At 30.1% G+C, this 19,004-nt stretch overlaps 4 protein-coding genes across 4 annotated transcripts; 2 read left to right on the forward strand and 2 right to left on the reverse strand.

Annotated features, from left to right (window-relative positions):
* Positions 1–10,686: 10,686 nt before the first annotated feature.
* On the forward strand, positions 10,687–11,778 carry Triagg1_9711 (uncharacterized protein; the record flags this gene model as incomplete). Its single annotated transcript, XM_062904699.1, has 2 exons — positions 10,687–11,188; positions 11,252–11,778. 2 exons carry the CDS (start codon positions 10,687–10,689, stop codon positions 11,776–11,778), a joined length of 1,029 nt encoding a protein of 342 aa, XP_062751281.1.
* Positions 11,779–12,048: 270 nt separating this feature from the next.
* Positions 12,049–13,222, reverse strand: Triagg1_9712 (uncharacterized protein; the record flags this gene model as incomplete). The annotated part of the gene is made up of 2 exons (XM_062904700.1): positions 12,049–12,559; positions 12,606–13,222. The coding sequence occupies 2 exons, from the start codon at positions 13,220–13,222 to the stop codon at positions 12,049–12,051; spliced, it is 1,128 nt and encodes a 375-aa protein (XP_062751282.1).
* Positions 13,223–14,653: 1,431 nt separating this feature from the next.
* Triagg1_9713 (uncharacterized protein) lies at positions 14,654–17,044 on the forward strand (the record flags this gene model as incomplete). The annotated part of the gene is made up of 2 exons (XM_062904701.1): positions 14,654–16,789; positions 16,838–17,044. The coding sequence occupies 2 exons, from the start codon at positions 14,654–14,656 to the stop codon at positions 17,042–17,044; spliced, it is 2,343 nt and encodes a 780-aa protein (XP_062751283.1).
* Positions 17,045–17,755: 711 nt separating this feature from the next.
* Triagg1_9714 (uncharacterized protein) lies at positions 17,756–18,550 on the reverse strand (the record flags this gene model as incomplete). The annotated part of the gene is made up of 2 exons (XM_062904702.1): positions 17,756–18,249; positions 18,304–18,550. 2 exons carry the CDS (start codon positions 18,548–18,550, stop codon positions 17,756–17,758), a joined length of 741 nt encoding a protein of 246 aa, XP_062751284.1.
* Between the last annotated feature and the right edge of the window lie 454 nt (positions 18,551–19,004).

Below are 19,004 nucleotides of genomic sequence, written 5' to 3' on the forward strand. Positions count from 1 at the left end.
AAGCTAGCTTTTAAAAATATTAAACTTAATTATAAATAAAAACTTTATAAAATTTTTTTTTAATTTTTTTTTAATTTAATATAAAAAACCTTTATTTTATTCTTTTTAATAAATTCTTTTATAAAATAATAAGTTATTTTTATATATATTAACTTTTTATAAAATTTTATATTTTTTATTAATTTAATAATAACTTAATTACTTATTAATATAAGTAAAATTATATTATTATATTTTATATTTAATATATTTAAATAATATAAAAATAAACTATTTAAATAAATAGTTTCCTTAGTAATTTCCCTAAAGGCTATATATTTTAATTTATAAATACTTAAACTTATAGTTTTTTTATATTATAAAATTCTAAGAAATTAAATTATTATATATATATATATATAAAACTAAAATTAAATTTTTTATTAATTAAGTTAATAACTTAATTAATATTAAAATAATTTTTTAAATTTTAAAAATTAAAAAGTATATTATAATAATATATAATTCCTTAATTAGGAAATTTATTTAAATATTTCTAAATTTAATTTAAAGTTTTTATATATAAATTATTTAGTTTCTCTTAAGTATAAAAAATAAACTACTTAAGAAATAAAATTAAAATAATTATTATTAAACTTTTATTTAGTAATTATTAAGTAGCTTAATTAATTTATATTTTCTTTTATATAATTAATTTAAATTACTTTTTTTTACTTTATTTATTTTTTAGGCTTTAATAAACTTTTTTTATAATATTAATAATATTAAAATTATAAATTATTTATAACTTTAATTAATTATTAATTTATTTTATAATTATTATAAAGGTTTATTATTTTTATAATATATTATTTTATTATATAGTTTTTTATATTATATATATAGTTTATTTTTAAATAAAATTATTATTATTTTTTATAACTTAATAAAATAATTTTATTTAATTTAATTAAGTTATTAAATTATAAATTATAAATTTAAAACTTATATTATACTTAAATTATATTATTTAAGCTTTTTTATATATTTTAAGTTTAATTTTAAATTTTAAATAATAATATTTAATAACTTAAATTTTTAAAGTTTAACTTAATTAATTATAATTAATTAAATTAAGTAATAAATTAATTTTAGATTTTAAATTAAAAGCTAAAATATAGTTTTTTCTAAATTTAGTTATTATAATTTTACTAAACTTTTTAATAATAAATATAACTTTTATAATATATTTTATTTAAAATAAAAATAATAAATTTTATAATAATAATAAAATATATAATTAATTAAAATATATTAATAATTAATTAAAATTATAAATAATTAATTAAAATTATAAATAATTAATTAAAATTATAAATAATTAATTAAAATTATAAATAATTAATTAAAATTATAAATAATTAATTAAATATAATAGTAATTAAAAAAAATACTAATTAAGTTAATAATTAAAAAAATTAATAATACTAATACTTTATATTAATATTCCTTTTATAATAGCTTATATAATAAATAATAAATTATAATACCCTTTAGGGCCTATAATTTTATTATAATTATCCTCCCCTTTTATAAGCTAATACTTAATAGCTTTATAATAAGAAATATAAGGTATTTTACCTAAGCACACTAGCTTAACTAGCTTAATAGCCTAATTAGAATATCTTATTCTAGGTTTATTAGCCCTATAGGCTAATACTAATCCTTAAAAAACTACTATTTATAAGCCTAATATAAGAGATTTAAAAAGGCTCTATTATAACCTAATTTAATAAAAGTATAAAGGAGAAGTATTTAAAATAACTATTACTTAATTAACTAATTATAAAAAAGAGTAATAAGTATTAGCGCTTTTATAATTAAAGTAACTTATATAAGCGCTTTAAATACTTTAAAAAGTAATAAAATATAGCGCTTTTTATAAAATAACTAAATATATAAAATTTAATTCTTTATACTTTTTAAATAACTTAAATAAATAGTTATTAATAAAGTATTAAGATTAAATATAAACTAAATTTTTATTATATTTTACTTACTTTATAATTATATTTACTTAAAGCTACTTTTTATTCTTTTTACTAATATAAACTAATTAACTTTAGCTTATTACCTTAGGAATTTACTTTATATTATTTAATATTAAGTTAAGATATTATATATTAATAACTCTTATTTAGAAAAATACTAAGTTCCTTTAAGTAATAAACTATTATAGCTAGAGAATTAGATAATAATATAAAAGAAATTACTTTAACTATAAACCCTACTTTTACTATAGAATTTATTTAACTTAAGAATATTAATAAAAAACTTATTTTTATTAATAAGCCTAAATAAAATAAACTTAAAGGGAATACTTTAAAGGAATACCTTTAAGATATATTTTATATTAATAAATAACTCCTTAATATTCTAAATAATAAAAAAAAATCCAAAGGTTTTAAGAAAAAAAATAAAGATATTATAAAGCTTAAATATCCTAAACCCTTTAACAGAAGCTTTAAGAAACTTTACTTATTTATTACTAAACTTTATTACTATATTTATAACTTTTTATAAACTTTTATAAAAAAGAAAGCTAAAGTTACTTTTACTACTACTTACCTTAAAAAAGTTATAAAAAACTAATTCTAACTATTCTAAGAAAACTATAAAAATAACAGTCTAACTAATAAGAAATCTACTACTACTGTTTAAATATATTTAAGTATCTACTACTTTAAATAAAAACTAGTTAAGATATTCCTTAATATAAGAGAATAGTAAGCCTTAGAAAATAAACTTATTAACCTTAGGTAAATAGGAAAATATATAACTTATATAGTTAAGTTTAATAAAATTGCCTTTTAACTTAAATAAGATACTAAACCCTTAAAGAAAATATTTTATAATAGCCTTAAATTTAAAGTTAAAAAAAAAGTTAATAAATATTAATAAAAAGCTATTACTTTAGTAAAATTTTAATAAAAGACTATAGACTAAGATAATTTACTATTTAAACTTTATATAAAGAAGGGATAAAAAAACTATAAAACTTATTATCCTAGCTATTAAGTAAACTAAGGTAAGAAATACTATAAAGAAATTACTAAAGATAATAGTAAAAGACCTGGAAAAATAGATCTAGATATTCTATAGTATAAAAAAAAGTTTAAGTATTATAACTGCAGTAAGTCTGGCTATATAGTATAAAACTGCTAAGTACTTAAAAAAGAATATAAGGATAAGATTCTAAAACTAAAAAAAGAAGTCTATATTTTAAATAAAGAAAAATAATCCCTTGACTTATTATAATAAGAGAATAATAACTACCCTTAATATATAAAAGAAATAGGAGAATTAAATAGGAGAATTAACCCTACTACTCTAGGAACTAGACCTATATAAATAAAGTTTAATAACTTTAATAAACTTAAAGCCTAATACTTCTGAAACTTAGGAAGACTAGTGGCATTTAGAAATATTAATAATATTATTAACTTTAGGTGTTAATTAGAGGAAATAAACTTTCTTTAAGAATATTAATAAAGATAAAATAACTATAACCCTAAAATTTATAGTTATAGATTATATATATAACTCTAAGAATAGCTTAAAAACTAGTTACTTTATAATAAAACCCAGAGAATTATCACTAGCCTTAACGCTAATAAAGTATAGGGATAATTTAGAATATATTAAAGGAACCTACTTAATAATAAGAAAGTTAACCCCAACTACCTATAATACTATTAAATATATTAAATAAGCTATATTATACATTAATATATAGAATATATAAAATAAAAGGTAAAATATAATACTTTTCTATAATAAAATTCTATTACTTTAATTAAAGAACTATGTAAATAACACTAGTATTAAAAATAAGCATTTACCTTTAAAGTTAAAAGCCTAGGAGTTATAATTCTAGAACTATACCCTTTCGACTTAACTAAATATTAATAAAGAAGATAACTATTAGAATACCTTAAATACTAGTATAAAAAGTATAAGGAATATAAGATTTAAAAATAGTAAGAATATAGTAATAAAACTTACGACTGCCTATTCTAATAGTATAAATAATATTAAAAATAAAACTATATATAATATAAAGATAATAAGCTTAAAGCTTAGTATAACAAAGCTTTAGAAGAAAGATAAATTAAAGGATAATAATTAGTAAACTAATTATACTAGATTAGATTTAACTTTAAAACTTATACAGGAGCCCCTGAAAATCTCCTTTAAAAATACTATAAATTTTAAAAAACTTTTAATAATCTATAGAATAATAAAGTTATTTATAATATTTATATTAAATAAATAAGATTATACTATAAAGCAGTAGAATAGATTAATTACGAAAATCTATACTGTAAATTATATATATAACGTAAAATTAAAGACTAGTACTTAAAAAACTAAAATAGTTTTTAGATAAAGGGTACTAAAAGACTAATAAAGAATTTATATTTTTTAAAAAAGAATATAAATATAATAGTAATAAAGAAAAGAAGTACCTTAAGAAGAAAATTACTTTTATAATAATATAAAATAAGGAACTGCTTAAAGTTATAATAGACTTTAGAGTGGATAAGAACTATATATTAGCTATAATTATAATATACTTATAGTTATTATAAAAATAAAAGAAGAAATTATACTAACTTTTTTATAAAGAAGGAAAATAGTTTAAATATAATAATAAATAGATTAAGAGATAGATTAATTACCTATATTTTAAAGTTTTTGGTTAAACTACCCCGGTAGTATGTAATATTATTAATACCCTAAAATAGGATATTATCCTGGGTATACTATAGTTATGCTAATATAAACCCTTAATAAAATAAAGTAAAGGCCTAATTTATTAGTAAAATAATAAAAAAACTCTAGATTAAAAAGAGGATAAAAAAAGCTAGAAACTTTAACTCCCTAAGCCTAAAGAAATTCTTATGTAATATTAATAAAAATAAACAAAAGCTGCGGAAGCTTACTATTTAAAACAGTTTACTAAAGGAAAATAAAACCTATATAAACTTAACTAATTCTTAGAATTTATAAGAAAACCCTAGGAAGAGAATTATATACTATAATAATTAAAAAGTATAATTAAATAATATAAGGAATAAGGAGATATACCTAAGGCACTAGAAGTTATATTATAAGTATTACTACTCCTTAACAAAACCCCTATAAATAAATAAAATATAAAGAAGTCTATAGATCTAATAGCTAATATTCTAAAATAATATTAGAAATTTAAGGCTTTATTTTAGAAAACCCTAACTAATCTAGACGGAAGTATATAAATACTGCTATATACTAAATAAGACTATATAATAAAACTAAAGGAAGGGAAATAACTAAAGTACTTTCTATTATATAACCTTAATTAGTTAAAACTAAATACTTTTAATAAATAAATATAGGAATAAAAAGAAAAAAGATATATTAAAATCTCTAACTCCTTAGTATAATATTTTATTATTTTTATTCTAAAGAAAAATAGAAAATTATAACTAGTTATTAATTATAAATAATTAAATAATATTATAATTAAAGATTAAACCCCCTTACTACTAATATCTAAAGTAAAAGACCAGCTGTAAGGAGCTATAATATACACCCAGCTGGATCTTACTAATACTTACGGATTAACTTAAATAAAGAAAGGATATAAATAAATAATAGCCTTTAATACCCTAGGAGAATTTTATAAATTCTTAGTAATATTATAAGGATTAATAAACGCACCTGTATTTTTCTAGAAAAGGATTAATTATATCCTTTAGAAATATTAAAATAAATTTACTATTATTTACTTAAATAATATTTTAATATATTTTAAAAGTAAAGAGGAATATAAGGAATATATATAACTAGTGCTTTAAGCCCTATAGGATAATTACCTCCTTATAAATCCTAAGAAATGTTAATTTTATACCTAAGAAGTGGAATTTTTAAAATATATTATTACTCCTAGAACTATATAAATAAATCTAAAGAAAGTTGCCGCTGTTAATAAATAGCCTACTTTAATATTAATTAAGGAAGTATAAAGTTTTTATAAATTAGTTAATTATTATTAACGGTTTATTTAAAACTTCTTAGTCCTTGCTTAACCTCTGACTAATATAATAAAGAAAGATTAGAAATTTAAGTAAATAGAAGAAGCTAAATAAGTATTTTAAATAATTAAATAAGCTATAACTTTAAAACCTATTTTAGCTATATATAACTTTAAAAAACTAGTGGAAATTAAAACTAATATATTTAAATATATAATTAAAGGAGTACTAAATTAATAAAATAATAAAGGGAAACCTTACCCTATTATATTCTACTTATAAAAACTTAATAAAGCTAAACTTAATTATATAGTCTATAATAAAGAATTCTTAGGAATTAAAAGCTATTTAAAGTAATAAAGTTAATATTATAAAGGAAGTAAATTCTAAATTAAGATCTTTACTAATTATTAGAATATTACTTACTTTATATTTACTTAAAAACTATTTAGATAATAGCTAGGATACTTTAAATTCCTAAGTAAATTTAATTATAAACTTATATACTATAAGGGATTAGAAAATAAAAAAGTTAATATACTTAGTAAAAGAATAGATTATTTCTAAGAAATCCCTGATTACTAAGGTATTATATTATATTAGAATACATAAGGTAATTATAAATAAAAATCTTTTAATCTAACCTTTAAAGTAGAAGAATATAATAAACTCTTTAAAGAAATTAAGGAATATATAAGAAACTAGGAACTATATTAGTTTTTATCTTAGATTATAATATAAGAGGGATACTTTATAAATAAAAATAAATATTAGGTACCTCCTAATTTACAAAAGAAAATTATAAAATATATTTATAAATACCCTTTATTTAAATATTAAGGAATTATAACTATATATTAATAAGTATTTATAATATATTAATTTAAAAAAATAAAGAAAATTACTACTAATATTATATTAGCCTATAATAAATATTAATGCGCTAAATATAAATAATATAAACCTTATAGGAAACTATAACCCCTGCTAATACTAGAATTACTATAGGAAATAGTTACCTTTAATTATATTATAAACTTACTACTCTCTAAGGAATTTTTTACTAAAATAATTTATAATAATATTTTAGTAGTAGTAGATAAGTTTATAAAGTAAGCTTATTTTTTACTATATTATAAATTATACTTAGTAGAAAATCTTATATATATATATATAAGAATAATAATAGCTAATTATAGCTTACCTTAAGAAATTATCTTAAATAGAGGATAAACTTTTACTTTTAAGTTTTAGTAAAAACTTATAGTAAGACTTAGAGTAAATTATAAACTTAGTAGTATATACTATCCTAAAATAAATAAATAAATAAAATAAATAAATTAGATTATAAAGTAATACCTTAGATATTTTATTAACCTATAATAAAATAACTAAGTTAATAAATTACCTTTTACTTAGTTATACTATAATAATATAAAATCTAAATCTATTAAGTTAATACTATTTTATACTTTATATAAATATACTCCTTTAGTATATAGGCTACTTTAAAAAAAACCTAATACTAATAAAGTATAATTTTAAGCAGAATTAATAATTAACTTATATAAAGAAATAAAAGTATAGCTAGAATTTATCTAAAAATACATAAAACACTATATAAATAAGAATAAGATTAAGGGACTAAACCTTTAGGAAGAGGATATAATTTACTTACTTTAATATATATAAGGCTATAAAATACTAAATATTAAGATAAACTAACTAAATAATAAGCTTAATTTTAGAAAAATTAGTTTATTTAAAATTCTAAAGAAAATTAGTAATATTAATTATAAATTAGAAATGCCAGAAAGTATATAACTAAAATATCTTATATTTTATATATTACTCTTAGAAAAAGTATAAATTAATAAAATAATAGGAAGACTAATTTTAGATAAGATTATTATTATTAAAGATAAAGAAAAATAGGAAGTTAAAGAAGTCTTAGTAATATAAAAGAATCCAGAAGAAAATAATAAAATTAAATACTAAGTTAGGTAAAAAGGGTATAATTTAATCTATAATACTTAGGAACCTGTTAAAAGCTTTAATATAATAAACCTAATTTAGGACTTTTAAGAAAAATTAGGATTATACTTAAAACTCCTAACACTGGCTACTTAATAAACAAAAATATAGTTTAAGAAGAAAAAGAAGGTATATAAGTTTCCTTTAATAGTATAAAAGGACTTAGATTTTTATACTTTAAACTAACGCCTAAGGAAAATTAATTTACGTTATTAAAAACACCTAATAACTATAGATTTTATACTACTGCCTACTCTATAACTACCTTAGTATTAGCCTTTTTTATATTATAATAAAATAACTCCTTACCCTACTCTTTAGCTTTCTTATGCGTTTTTTAAATATATAATAAATAACCAGCTACCTTAGCTAGCTTAGACTATAATTTAACTATTTAAATATTTAAGGAATTAAAATACTCCTTAGCCTTTTTTTTTTTATATTCTAAGGAATATTTTTAAGCTATTACTCTTTTAATTAAGGAAAATTAATTATTACTATATTAAAGAAAATTAAAATTACTTATAAGTATTTATAATAAAAATACTATTATAAGATTTCTTTGCCTTTATATAATTTCTATAATAAGATAAAGTTTTAGAAATAACATAAGCTAGCTTAAGATAATAATAATAAGTATATAGTATATCTATAATTACTTTAGAAGTTAATATATATTTTACTAAGGAAAAATTCTTATGCCTTTTATAAACCCTTATAAATAAATTAAATATAGTAAGAATATAAAGAAAGAAGGAAATATACTTTATAAAAATTAAGCACTACGGTTAAATTAAGTACAGGGCCCTATTAGGTCTTAAAAATAAAACTAATAAAGGAGGGGGTATTATATTATAACCTAATTTAATAAAGGTATAAAAGAAAAGTATTTAGAATAACTATTACCTAATTAACTAATTATAAAAAGGAGTAATAAGTATTAGCGCTTTTATAATTAAAGTAACTTATATAAGCGCTTTAGATATTCTAAGGAGTAATAAAATATAACGCTCCTTATAAAATAATTAAATATATAAGATTTAATTCTTTATACTCTTTAGATAACTTAAATAAATAGTTATTAATAAAGTATTAAAATTAAATATAAATTAAATCTTTATTATATTTTACTTACTTTATAATTATATTTACTTAAAGCTACTTCTTATCCTTTTTACTAATATAAACTAATTAACCTTAGCTTATTACCTTAGGAACTTACCCTATACTATTTAATATTGGGTTAGGATGTTACAGGCCCCTAGCTTAACTAGGCTAGCTTTACTACTACCTTAAGCTAGATTTAAACTTATAACCTTTAGAAAACTTATAAAGTGTTAGTATAATTATAATAGTAATTAAAAAAGGTACTAATTAAGCTAATAATTAAAAAAATTAATAATATTAATATTTTATACTAGGATTCCCTTTATAATAGCTTATATAATAAGTAATAAATTATAATACCCTTTAGGGCCTATAATTCTATTATAATTATCCTCCCTTTCTATAAGCTAGTACTTAATAACTTTATAGTAAGGGATATAAAGTATTTTACCTAGGTATATTAGCCTAACTAGCTTAATAGCCTAACTAAAATATCTTATTTTAGACTTATTAGCCCTATAGGCTAATACTAACCCCTAGAAAACTATTATTTATAAGCCTAATATAAGAGATTTAAAAAGGCCCTTAGCTTAGCTAGGCTAGCTTTACTACTACTTTAAGCTAGATTTAAACCTATAACCTCTAGAAGATTTATAAAGTATTAATATAATTATAATAATAATTAAAAAGGGTGTTAATTAAGTTAATAATTAAAAAGATTAATAATATTAATACTTTATATTAAGATTCCCTTTATAATAGCTTATATAATAGGTAATAAATTATAGTGTTTTTTAGGGCCTATAATTCTATTATATTAAAATTATTAATAATTAATTAAAATTATAAATAATTATAATAATTAAAAATAATAAAAATTAATAATAATTATTACTAAAATAATAATTATTAATATAATTTATAATTTTAATATTATTAATATTATTAAAAAAATTACTTTAGCTTAAATTTTTTTTTAAATTAATTAAAAAATTAAAAAATATATATTAAGTAAGCTAGTTAATAATTACTAAGTAAAATTTTAATAATTATTATTTTAATTTTAGTTTTTATATAATTTATTTTTCTTACTTAAGACAGTTATTTATTTATTAAGTTTTTTAATATTTTAATTCTTAAGTAATTTATTTTTATACTTAAGAAAGTTAATATTTATTATTATTAAAACTTATAAATTTAAGTTTAAGCTACTTAGTTTAGTAAAACCCTTACTTTTTATATAAATATTTTATAATTACTTTTTCAAACTTAATATATTCTCTAGCTATTCTCCTAAACTAAATAAGCTACAGGGCAGCTCCCTACTTTATATTTCAACTTCTCACAGCACTTTAAACTTTCGCCATGTGTGGTCGGTACTCGTTAGCAATTGTAAGTTAATATATGGTATTAAGAGAAAACCCTTTTACATACCATGCCGAGGAGAACATCGCTGATGGCTTAGCCTCCGTCTTTAATTCGCCAGATGCTGGAGGATGATGGTGTTCTAATAACAGATGCTCCTGATGACGAGGGCTCTGATGCCCCCCATCAATCGTACAACTTTGCTCCTGGTTCTAATGGCGTTGTTTGTACGGCTGGTACACATTGCCGCGACGCACAGCCAACAACCGGTGACTCTCATACCCCAGACAGTGAACCCCTCCAAGCAAAAAAAGACCTGCAGGAGCATGGTGGCGAGGAAGTCGAGTTCAAGCTTCAATCAATGAACTGGGGAATTGTGCCTTCATGGTCGAGTAAGAATACTACCTCAACTCCAAAGGCCATCAACTGCAGAGATGATTCTCTGAGAACACCCGGTGGCATGTGGCAGTCAATGAAAGCCCGTAAAAGATGTATCGTTGTAGCTCAGGGGTTCTTCGAGTGGCTTCATGTGAGCCCTAAGGAGAAAGTTCCGCATTTTGTCAAGCGCAGAGATGGCCGCTTAATGTGTTTTGCTGGCCTCTGGGACGCTATTAAGCACGAAGGTATGAGCCTGCATGTTTGTGAGAACTTGCCAGCTAACCACTGACCTTAATCTATTGTCGAAGACACTGGAGACAAACGTTATACGTATTCAATCATCACAACCAGTTCAAACCAACAGCTCCGATTTCTGCACAATCGCATGCCAGTTATCTTTGATGCTGGCTCCAAGGACTTTCGGCAGTGGCTACATCCACAGCAAACTCGATGGACTCAAGATCTACAGTCCCTACTGAAGCCCTACGAAGGAGACCTAGATGTATACCCAGTATGTAAGGACGTCGGAAAAGTTGGTCGTAGCTCGCCATCCTTCATCTTACCGTTGAGTGACAAAGGCAATGGGCGTGATATAGCCCGGTTTTTCCCCAACACCTCTCAGGATTCGGAGCCAAAAGAACCGGCTGGGTTGGGTAAGCATGAAAACGACGGTAATCAACATACCAGCATTACCAATGCCAAGCTCAGTACCGTTGAAAGAGCAGAGGCCAACAAAAAGCACAAGATCTCTAACGCTTCTAACTCTACGTCAAAAAGGAGACAGGTTAAGCCAGGCCCCCAAGGCGTTAAGAAGATAACGGATTTCTTCAGCTGATGATTGCCGCCACAAGACTAAGAGCAATGCATCGGTAGATCATGATAGGGACAGACCTTGTATGCATTCGCCCTGCTTCAGCAAACACGAGTTGATTATAGACGCTTATGAGTATATTAGGCGTCTTACTATTGCCATAGTATGGCTTTTCTTTTTCTTTTTCGTGCTTCATTAGCTTGATTGGCCATTATCTGCAACACGCCTGATTCGGCGAGTAATGTCTGCCGCGACGATGCAACCCTTTCGTATAGCATATCGGTAGGCAAGCATTCAGCTCAGTTGATTATGTGATCCCGTTGTCTCTCTGCGAAGATCTTGATCCAAAGCCTGCCTATTCTCATCCCAGGCGAAAAGCGAACCGAATGGGAAATGCTGAATGACTGGGAATTTTGACAAAACCTCAGCATTGAACATTTTGATCATACCTTTATTAATTTTCCCCCATCCGTCTTTTATGCCGGAAATATCAAACAGCATGGGACTGTGCTCCCAGAACGGACCCTTTTTTACGTCATTGATGAACGCAACGGCCGAGAAGTACATATTGGTTTGCCTCAAGTCTTCGACAATGCTAGGATTGGTAACATCGCTTGGTTTTGGTGCGCCCCTTACAGAGCCTTCAATGGGCATCGGATCAAGCTCGCTGCTAATTGGGCGAGTAAGCTGCGCAGACCCGAAAATATATGGAATAAACGAATGGTCATCCAGACCCCATACACCATGGGAACCTGCTGGCTCAAGAGTGTATGTCGTTATCAGCTGCCTTACAATGTCGAGATACCTAACGCAGTGAGTTTATGCGAGTGCTTCATGTTCTTGTTACTTACGGGTTGATGACCAAGAGCACAATCTCCCTCTCAATATCGCCACCTTGTATGCCGTCCTTAAAATGCCCTAGCTTCCATAGACAGCCAATGAAAGCAATGAAGTTGAGCTCATGACCGGTCCCATAGTCTAGGCGCTGGGGGCTGCCAAACGCTCCGAGTAAGTAGCTTGCTACTTCGTTTTTGGCATGCCCATTGCCTATTCGTAAAGTTTCTCCAAGCAACCCATGATCGAGAAAATCGTCCAGTTCGCTATTCAACAGTTGAAACCATTTGCGGAAGCTCACGTTTCCAAATCTTTGAGACCCAGGATCAGGTGGTGCGTTGCCTATGAGCTTCTGGATGCGAGATAGTAGCGCTTGACATGATTGGATGGAGGCCGTCGTGGTAGACCTAGAACCCAAGGGAAATACAGACGGAAATGATGGGCCTTTCGGTTGTCGAGGGCAAAGGGCATGATTGAGCTGGAGAATGAAGATGCCGATATCGCGATAGGCTTCGCTGACGAGGAATCTGCGCACATCATCCGTTTGATGAATGCGTTTGACGGGTGTTTGGAAGATAGGGGGGGAAGACGGGTCGATAACACGAAGAGACGTCCAATTCTGAACATGGGACATTTTAAAAGAGATGCCTAGATTTTTTGTGGTGAGCGAAGTAAAGCAGCGTACTTCGGTCGCGAACTGATAAATTGTCAGAGCTGTCCTAGGATAGCATAGTAGCAAGAACCGGTATGACGATCATTACTATTTTTAGATATAGTCAATGACTTTACATGCCTATTTAATTTTATTTAATATATATATAGATATGCTATATACATTACTATATATATTAATAATATTTAATGTAAACATAATCAACTGTTTTGAATATTTAAATAATTATTTTAGAATTGTGTATTTAAAATAAATTATTATATTGTTTTTAGCTATTATTGTTAGTATAAAGTATCAATCTATAAATATAAGTATTTTTGATTTTATTTTTATCTGATTAGGTTAAGTATATAATTGTAGATGGGTGCAAATCGAATTTCATTTCATTTATGCACTTTGGGATTATCCTAGTCAACTCTAGGTAGGTAGGGATGCGATACTGTCATGTGCTTCATATCGCCGACCTACCTATGTCTCATGTTCTGGTTGTCTAAAGAAACAACGTTTTAAGATACTCGCATTCATATCTAATGAATAACGGCCTCCTTTCTTGTCATCCGCTTGACCAAACCCTGATTTCACTCAGGAAATCCTCTATACGGCGCCCTCATGTGGTAGTAGACACCGTGACGACATCCCGCTCAGGAGGTGTTTACTTAGCCCACCATCTGTTGCTGGTTAATCTGCAACTTGTTACTCGCTCATCTGGCTGCCGTGACCAACTCAAACCCAAGATTCCGGAAGTTGCTATCTAGAACCGCAGAATATAGCTGTACCGGCTTTTGCCCGGGGGTCCCGCCTCCCTACGGCCCTCACGTCACCCTCGATGATGGTATGTTTCCTAGTGTATTTCGTGCCACAATGCAAAGGCCGCTACCGAGTTGGAGTTCAAATGTAGAACGGAACATGTCGGTAGCGTAGCCGTGGCTAGAATCGATCCAATAAAACCAGAGTAGTAGCGATCTCGATTTCGCAACCGTCGCTAATGAAATCGGCGAATAGACATCATCTCGACCTCATGGCGAAGTTGCCGGTACCGTTTCCACACGACGTGGCCACTCGAGCCAACTGTCAATTTCAGACCCCAGTCATCACGTAACAGAGGCAATCGGCAACCTATATGATGAAGATGAGGACTCAAGTAACGAGACAAGTCGCCCGCTGAGTTTTGTTCCCGGCCCTGCATATCAAGAAGGAGGACCCCAACCACAACAACAACAACGCCTTGAAAGGCCTTTGCACTCGAACAAATCGCCAAATCTCTTTCTTCAACCAGCGTCAGATCAGCCCACACAAGCTACAACTCATAATGATAATGGTAGTTCGAAAACTTCGCCGATACGACTCGCCATAGGAAACAATCATTGGGGCGATCAGATGGATCAACACACAATGCCCGTGACATCTCCCACCCTATCTCTGCGCGAAGTTCATACACAAACACCCGGGCAGCAATTTCCCCTGACCAATATAGATAACCCGAATGATATCGCCCAGGAGTTGAGCAATTTGCAAGCGCTGAGGCGTTTATCTATGGATGTGGGCAACAGTATTGATCCAGATATACCGCCAATGTCATTAGCAGCTATGCCGGCTGTAGCGCCGAGAGGAGACGACGATGAAAACGACCCGTCGAGATTGCTTTGGGTGCCAGCTAGGGTACACCCAGAGCTTGCTCCAACCGAGTTCAAAACCTTTCTAGCAAGCCGCCTTCAGTCAATACGGAGGAGATCCGGGGATTCATTTCTTTCCGTCTCGGACGAAAAATATGGCAATGAATCGGATCCTATAAACGCTTCTTCATTAAGGAGAAAGAAGTCCTTGCTCTCACGCCAAATTGACAACTCAGAAGAACGAGCCCCTGAAGGGTTCGCTGGTGGAATAGACAGATCAGAGAGACATGGTTTCAAGGGTAATCAACAAGACCGAGAACTGAGTCTAGATGAGCTAGTAAAAGACCCTTCAAAAGCAGTTCAGAGGCTTGCTCAAGAGTCCCATAACTATTCAGGCAGTTTAGAGACTGGGATGGATGACATGCCTATCCTCCCTGTTGCGCCCAGTAGCGGATTACGGAGATCAACTCGAACAACCTATCGCAAAGGAGGGAGCTTGCGATTTGGGGACAAGACATCGTTTTCGAAGCGGATGGCACAACGCCAGCAAAGCGGCGAACCTATAGAGCCACCTATTTCGGCGGCCGAAGATATTTCTCGTGGATATCCGCTGATTAAAGTGCAGTCAGAACCTACTTCTGAGAATTTCTCAAGGCCTACCCGGCCAGATCGAAGACAAGATAGATTTTCACAAGAAACGTCCGCAACATCAACAGATTTCGACACTTCCTCTACCCCAAGGCCGTCTCAGTTCTCTGGTCGACTACCTTCTGCTCAATCCACTACATCTAACAATAATATCTCCAACCCAGATGAAGCAAGCGCTTCACAAGACAATCGGTATCCGGAAAATTTTCCACAGCGTTCTTCATCCCAGACCACTACCGCGACAGAAGAGGCCGGATTGGAGTCTGCAGCGGATAATCTTGGCGACGATACACTCAGCCACTCGAACTACCACTCCTTATCGGGCAATGCAAATTTCGAGGAAAACGGCTCGCCTAGCTCTGCGAAGTCATCAGTTCCCACCGTGGCGCAAACCAGTACAGCTGCTGTTGTGAGTCCGGTCCAATCCGGCGCTTCAAATGGTAACGCCATTCGCGCTGATACCTCAACCGTTACCCCGGCGTATACGCGAGACGACAAAAAATCGGACAAAAAGTCGAAAAGGGATAAGGACGAGGACTCTCATAATTCCACCAGATCTGGCTCTGCGTGGAAGTGGCTCAAGGGCGTTGCAGATGATAGGGACAAAAAGAAAGATGAGAGCAAGAAATCCAAGCATAAATCCGCCTCCGAAAAAGCCCAGGATAATGTGCGATTGGATGTGATCCAAACTTCAATCGAAAAGACAACTACAAAGGGTCGCGAAAGCCTAGTCCTTGACCGGGAAAGCCTCGACAACAAGCTTTCGGACGAGCGAAAGAAAGAGAGCCATCGCAAAAGTGACTCAAAGAAGGAAAAGGATGGAAGTTTGTTCTCTTCCATTTTTGGTGGTGGTAAGAAACGAGAAGAGAAAGAAAAGAACAAAAAATATCAGCAGCTGTTGCACGTTCCAGAGGACATCGTGCCTTACAAGCCTTTGCAACCAGATATTGACTACAACTGGAGTCGCTTTCCACTTCTGGAGGAGCGCGCCATCTATCGAATGGCACACATCAAATTAGCAAACCCTCGTCGGTCCCTCCACAGCCAGGTGCTTCTGAGCAACTTTATGTACAGCTATTTGGCGATTGTTCAAGCTATGCATCCCCAAATGAATGTTCCAGTATCACCCCAACAAAAGCGATTAGAAGAAGAGGCACGCCGTAAGCAGGAAGAACAAGACTACATGGCTCAGCGTGATGCACAGGATGAGGCAGATGAACAAGACCAACATCAGAGCCTTGACCAGTACGATTTTGATTATCATCGTGTAGGTTACCCCCTTTCTATAAATTTGAAGCATACTAAGTTCTTTCAGACGGCAGTGCAATACGCTGATTCCAGTCCTGATAAACCCGTCGAGTACGTGGATGATGCTCAGATATATGAAGATGATCACACACGCGATAGCCATGGTGACTACGGCGATGACGATTCCGGCGGCTATAGCCAGGAGGTGAAGGATTATTATCGGTATCAAAATGATGTCTCAGATCGACACGCCGGCCAGGATGGCGTGTGGTGATGCTTAGCCACAGGATTGCCCATCCACTCAGCTTCGCAGGTAATCATCACTTTTTGTAACATTTCCAGCGCGTGTTGTGGCGCGACCGTGGGTAGGTCTTGTTTTGAAAGAAGAGGTGGGATTGAAGGTGGCGGAAATCTAGTATACAGCGGCGTTTTAGGAGCTTGATTGCGTCTTGGTTCTCCCTCGTTGGGAGTTGATGGGGAGTGTGAAAGGTTGAGACAGCGGTGCCATGGCCATTTCTTGTGAGATATAGATTAAACGACTAGAAGTCGTGACTGTTAAACACTCTGATGATATTAATGTTGAACTACGAGATGAAGCATTCTTGCATTGATAAGCGGTTCAGCAGCATTTGGAATTCATGAGCATAGCATAGTTGTGTAGTCGTGTAGGCACTCGCCCTATTTTACGACGTTGGAACATTTCTTATAATACAACGGCCACCCAATGATTTCCTCATTGCTCAACTTCTCTCACTGCGACGGAGGATGATCCTATACATGTAGGTCATGACAAGGGTTGTAATCTATATTAACAACTTATCAGAGATCTCAAGTAATGGACTTGTACACCAATGTACACCAATGAACTGGAAATTAGGAATTTCGTGTTTCACAGCATCAGGTCAAGGAAAAATGAATTAAAAAAAGTATTTTAGTCTCATGATAAATATGAGTGTCTGTTTTAGTGGCTCTCTAGGTAAAATGTCTACTTCTTTTCCTCTGGTTTAGAAGCAGGCAGTTTGAAGGTCTCAGGTTTGCGATCTTCACCGGACCCAACTTGTTCCCAAGCGCTAGATCCTCCTTCAAAGTTTCGGAAAGCTTGAGTAAGTTCTAGTGGCTCGGTGACAATTCGTTTCTTCTCCTCATCATAGCGAATCTCGGTGTATCCAGTGAGTGGGAAGTCTTTTCGAAGAGGGTGACCCTCAAACCCATAGTCCGTCATGATACGTCTCAGATCAGGGTGGCCCGTAAAGAAGACGCCGTATAGATCGTAGACTTCACGTTCATACCAGTTAGCGCCGCCGAATAAGCTGGTAATGCTTGGCACAGGGGATGACTCGTCGGCGTAAGTTTTGACTCGGATGCGAGAGTTGTATCGAACGGAGAGCAAGTTGTAAACAACCTCAAATCGGTTACTGCGGGTAGGGTAGTCGCATGCAGTAACAGTACTAACTTGAGTAAACTCTGCGGCCGTATTATCTAGAGGCATGGAAGGTTAGATCTTTGCCGAAGCAGAAGAAAAGGCATACAAACACTTTAGGAAAGAAAAGACCGGGATAACCCCAGATGGAGAAATGTAAATAGTGAGTTCATCTTTCCAGACGGAGAATTGCTGGATGTACTTTGGGAGGCACCCCATTAACCAAGTTCCATACCGATGAAGGTCGTCTGCCTTGCTCTGGTATTTGGCTGTCGGGTTGACGATGGGCGCTTTGAGGGTTCCAATTGCGTCTCTCGGGGCTTCTCTCATGTTATGGGACTCCTGCGGCATTGCGACCATTCGAGAAGAGGAGATTGATATCGCTCTGGTGATTTGTCCAGCGCGAGCTCGCGTCAAGGCCTTTGCAGGCTCAAGAGTTGAGCTCAAAGTCGCTCTCCATGGGACCTTGCTTGCCATAGCGAATTGTTTGCTGGGATACAATGGCTGCGAGACTTGGGTGAACTGGTGGGGGAGTCGAATTGTTCCATGAAGCAATTAGCTCAGATTCATGGACTCGGTTTGAGTCTCCGGTGATTTGCCGTAGGATGTGATGGCGTGTTGTAGCTCGCACTGTTGAGCACTTAGGTAGCCCAGCATGCTGCGTCTACCTAGTAGGTACCTGGCTCCAACGTCTCAAATACAGTGTAAAATATATATTTATACTATAAATCTTAAATCACACAACAAAGTAAAGAATACAACTGTAAGGCGACTTTTGAGTTGCAAATTTGGGAATCTGTACAGTGAGCGCCCG

This window comes from Trichoderma aggressivum, assembly GCF_033847375.1.
Source record: "Trichoderma aggressivum f. europaeum strain CBS 100526 chromosome Unknown scaffold_058, whole genome shotgun sequence".
Lineage (NCBI taxonomy): Eukaryota > Fungi > Ascomycota > Sordariomycetes > Hypocreales > Hypocreaceae > Trichoderma > Trichoderma aggressivum.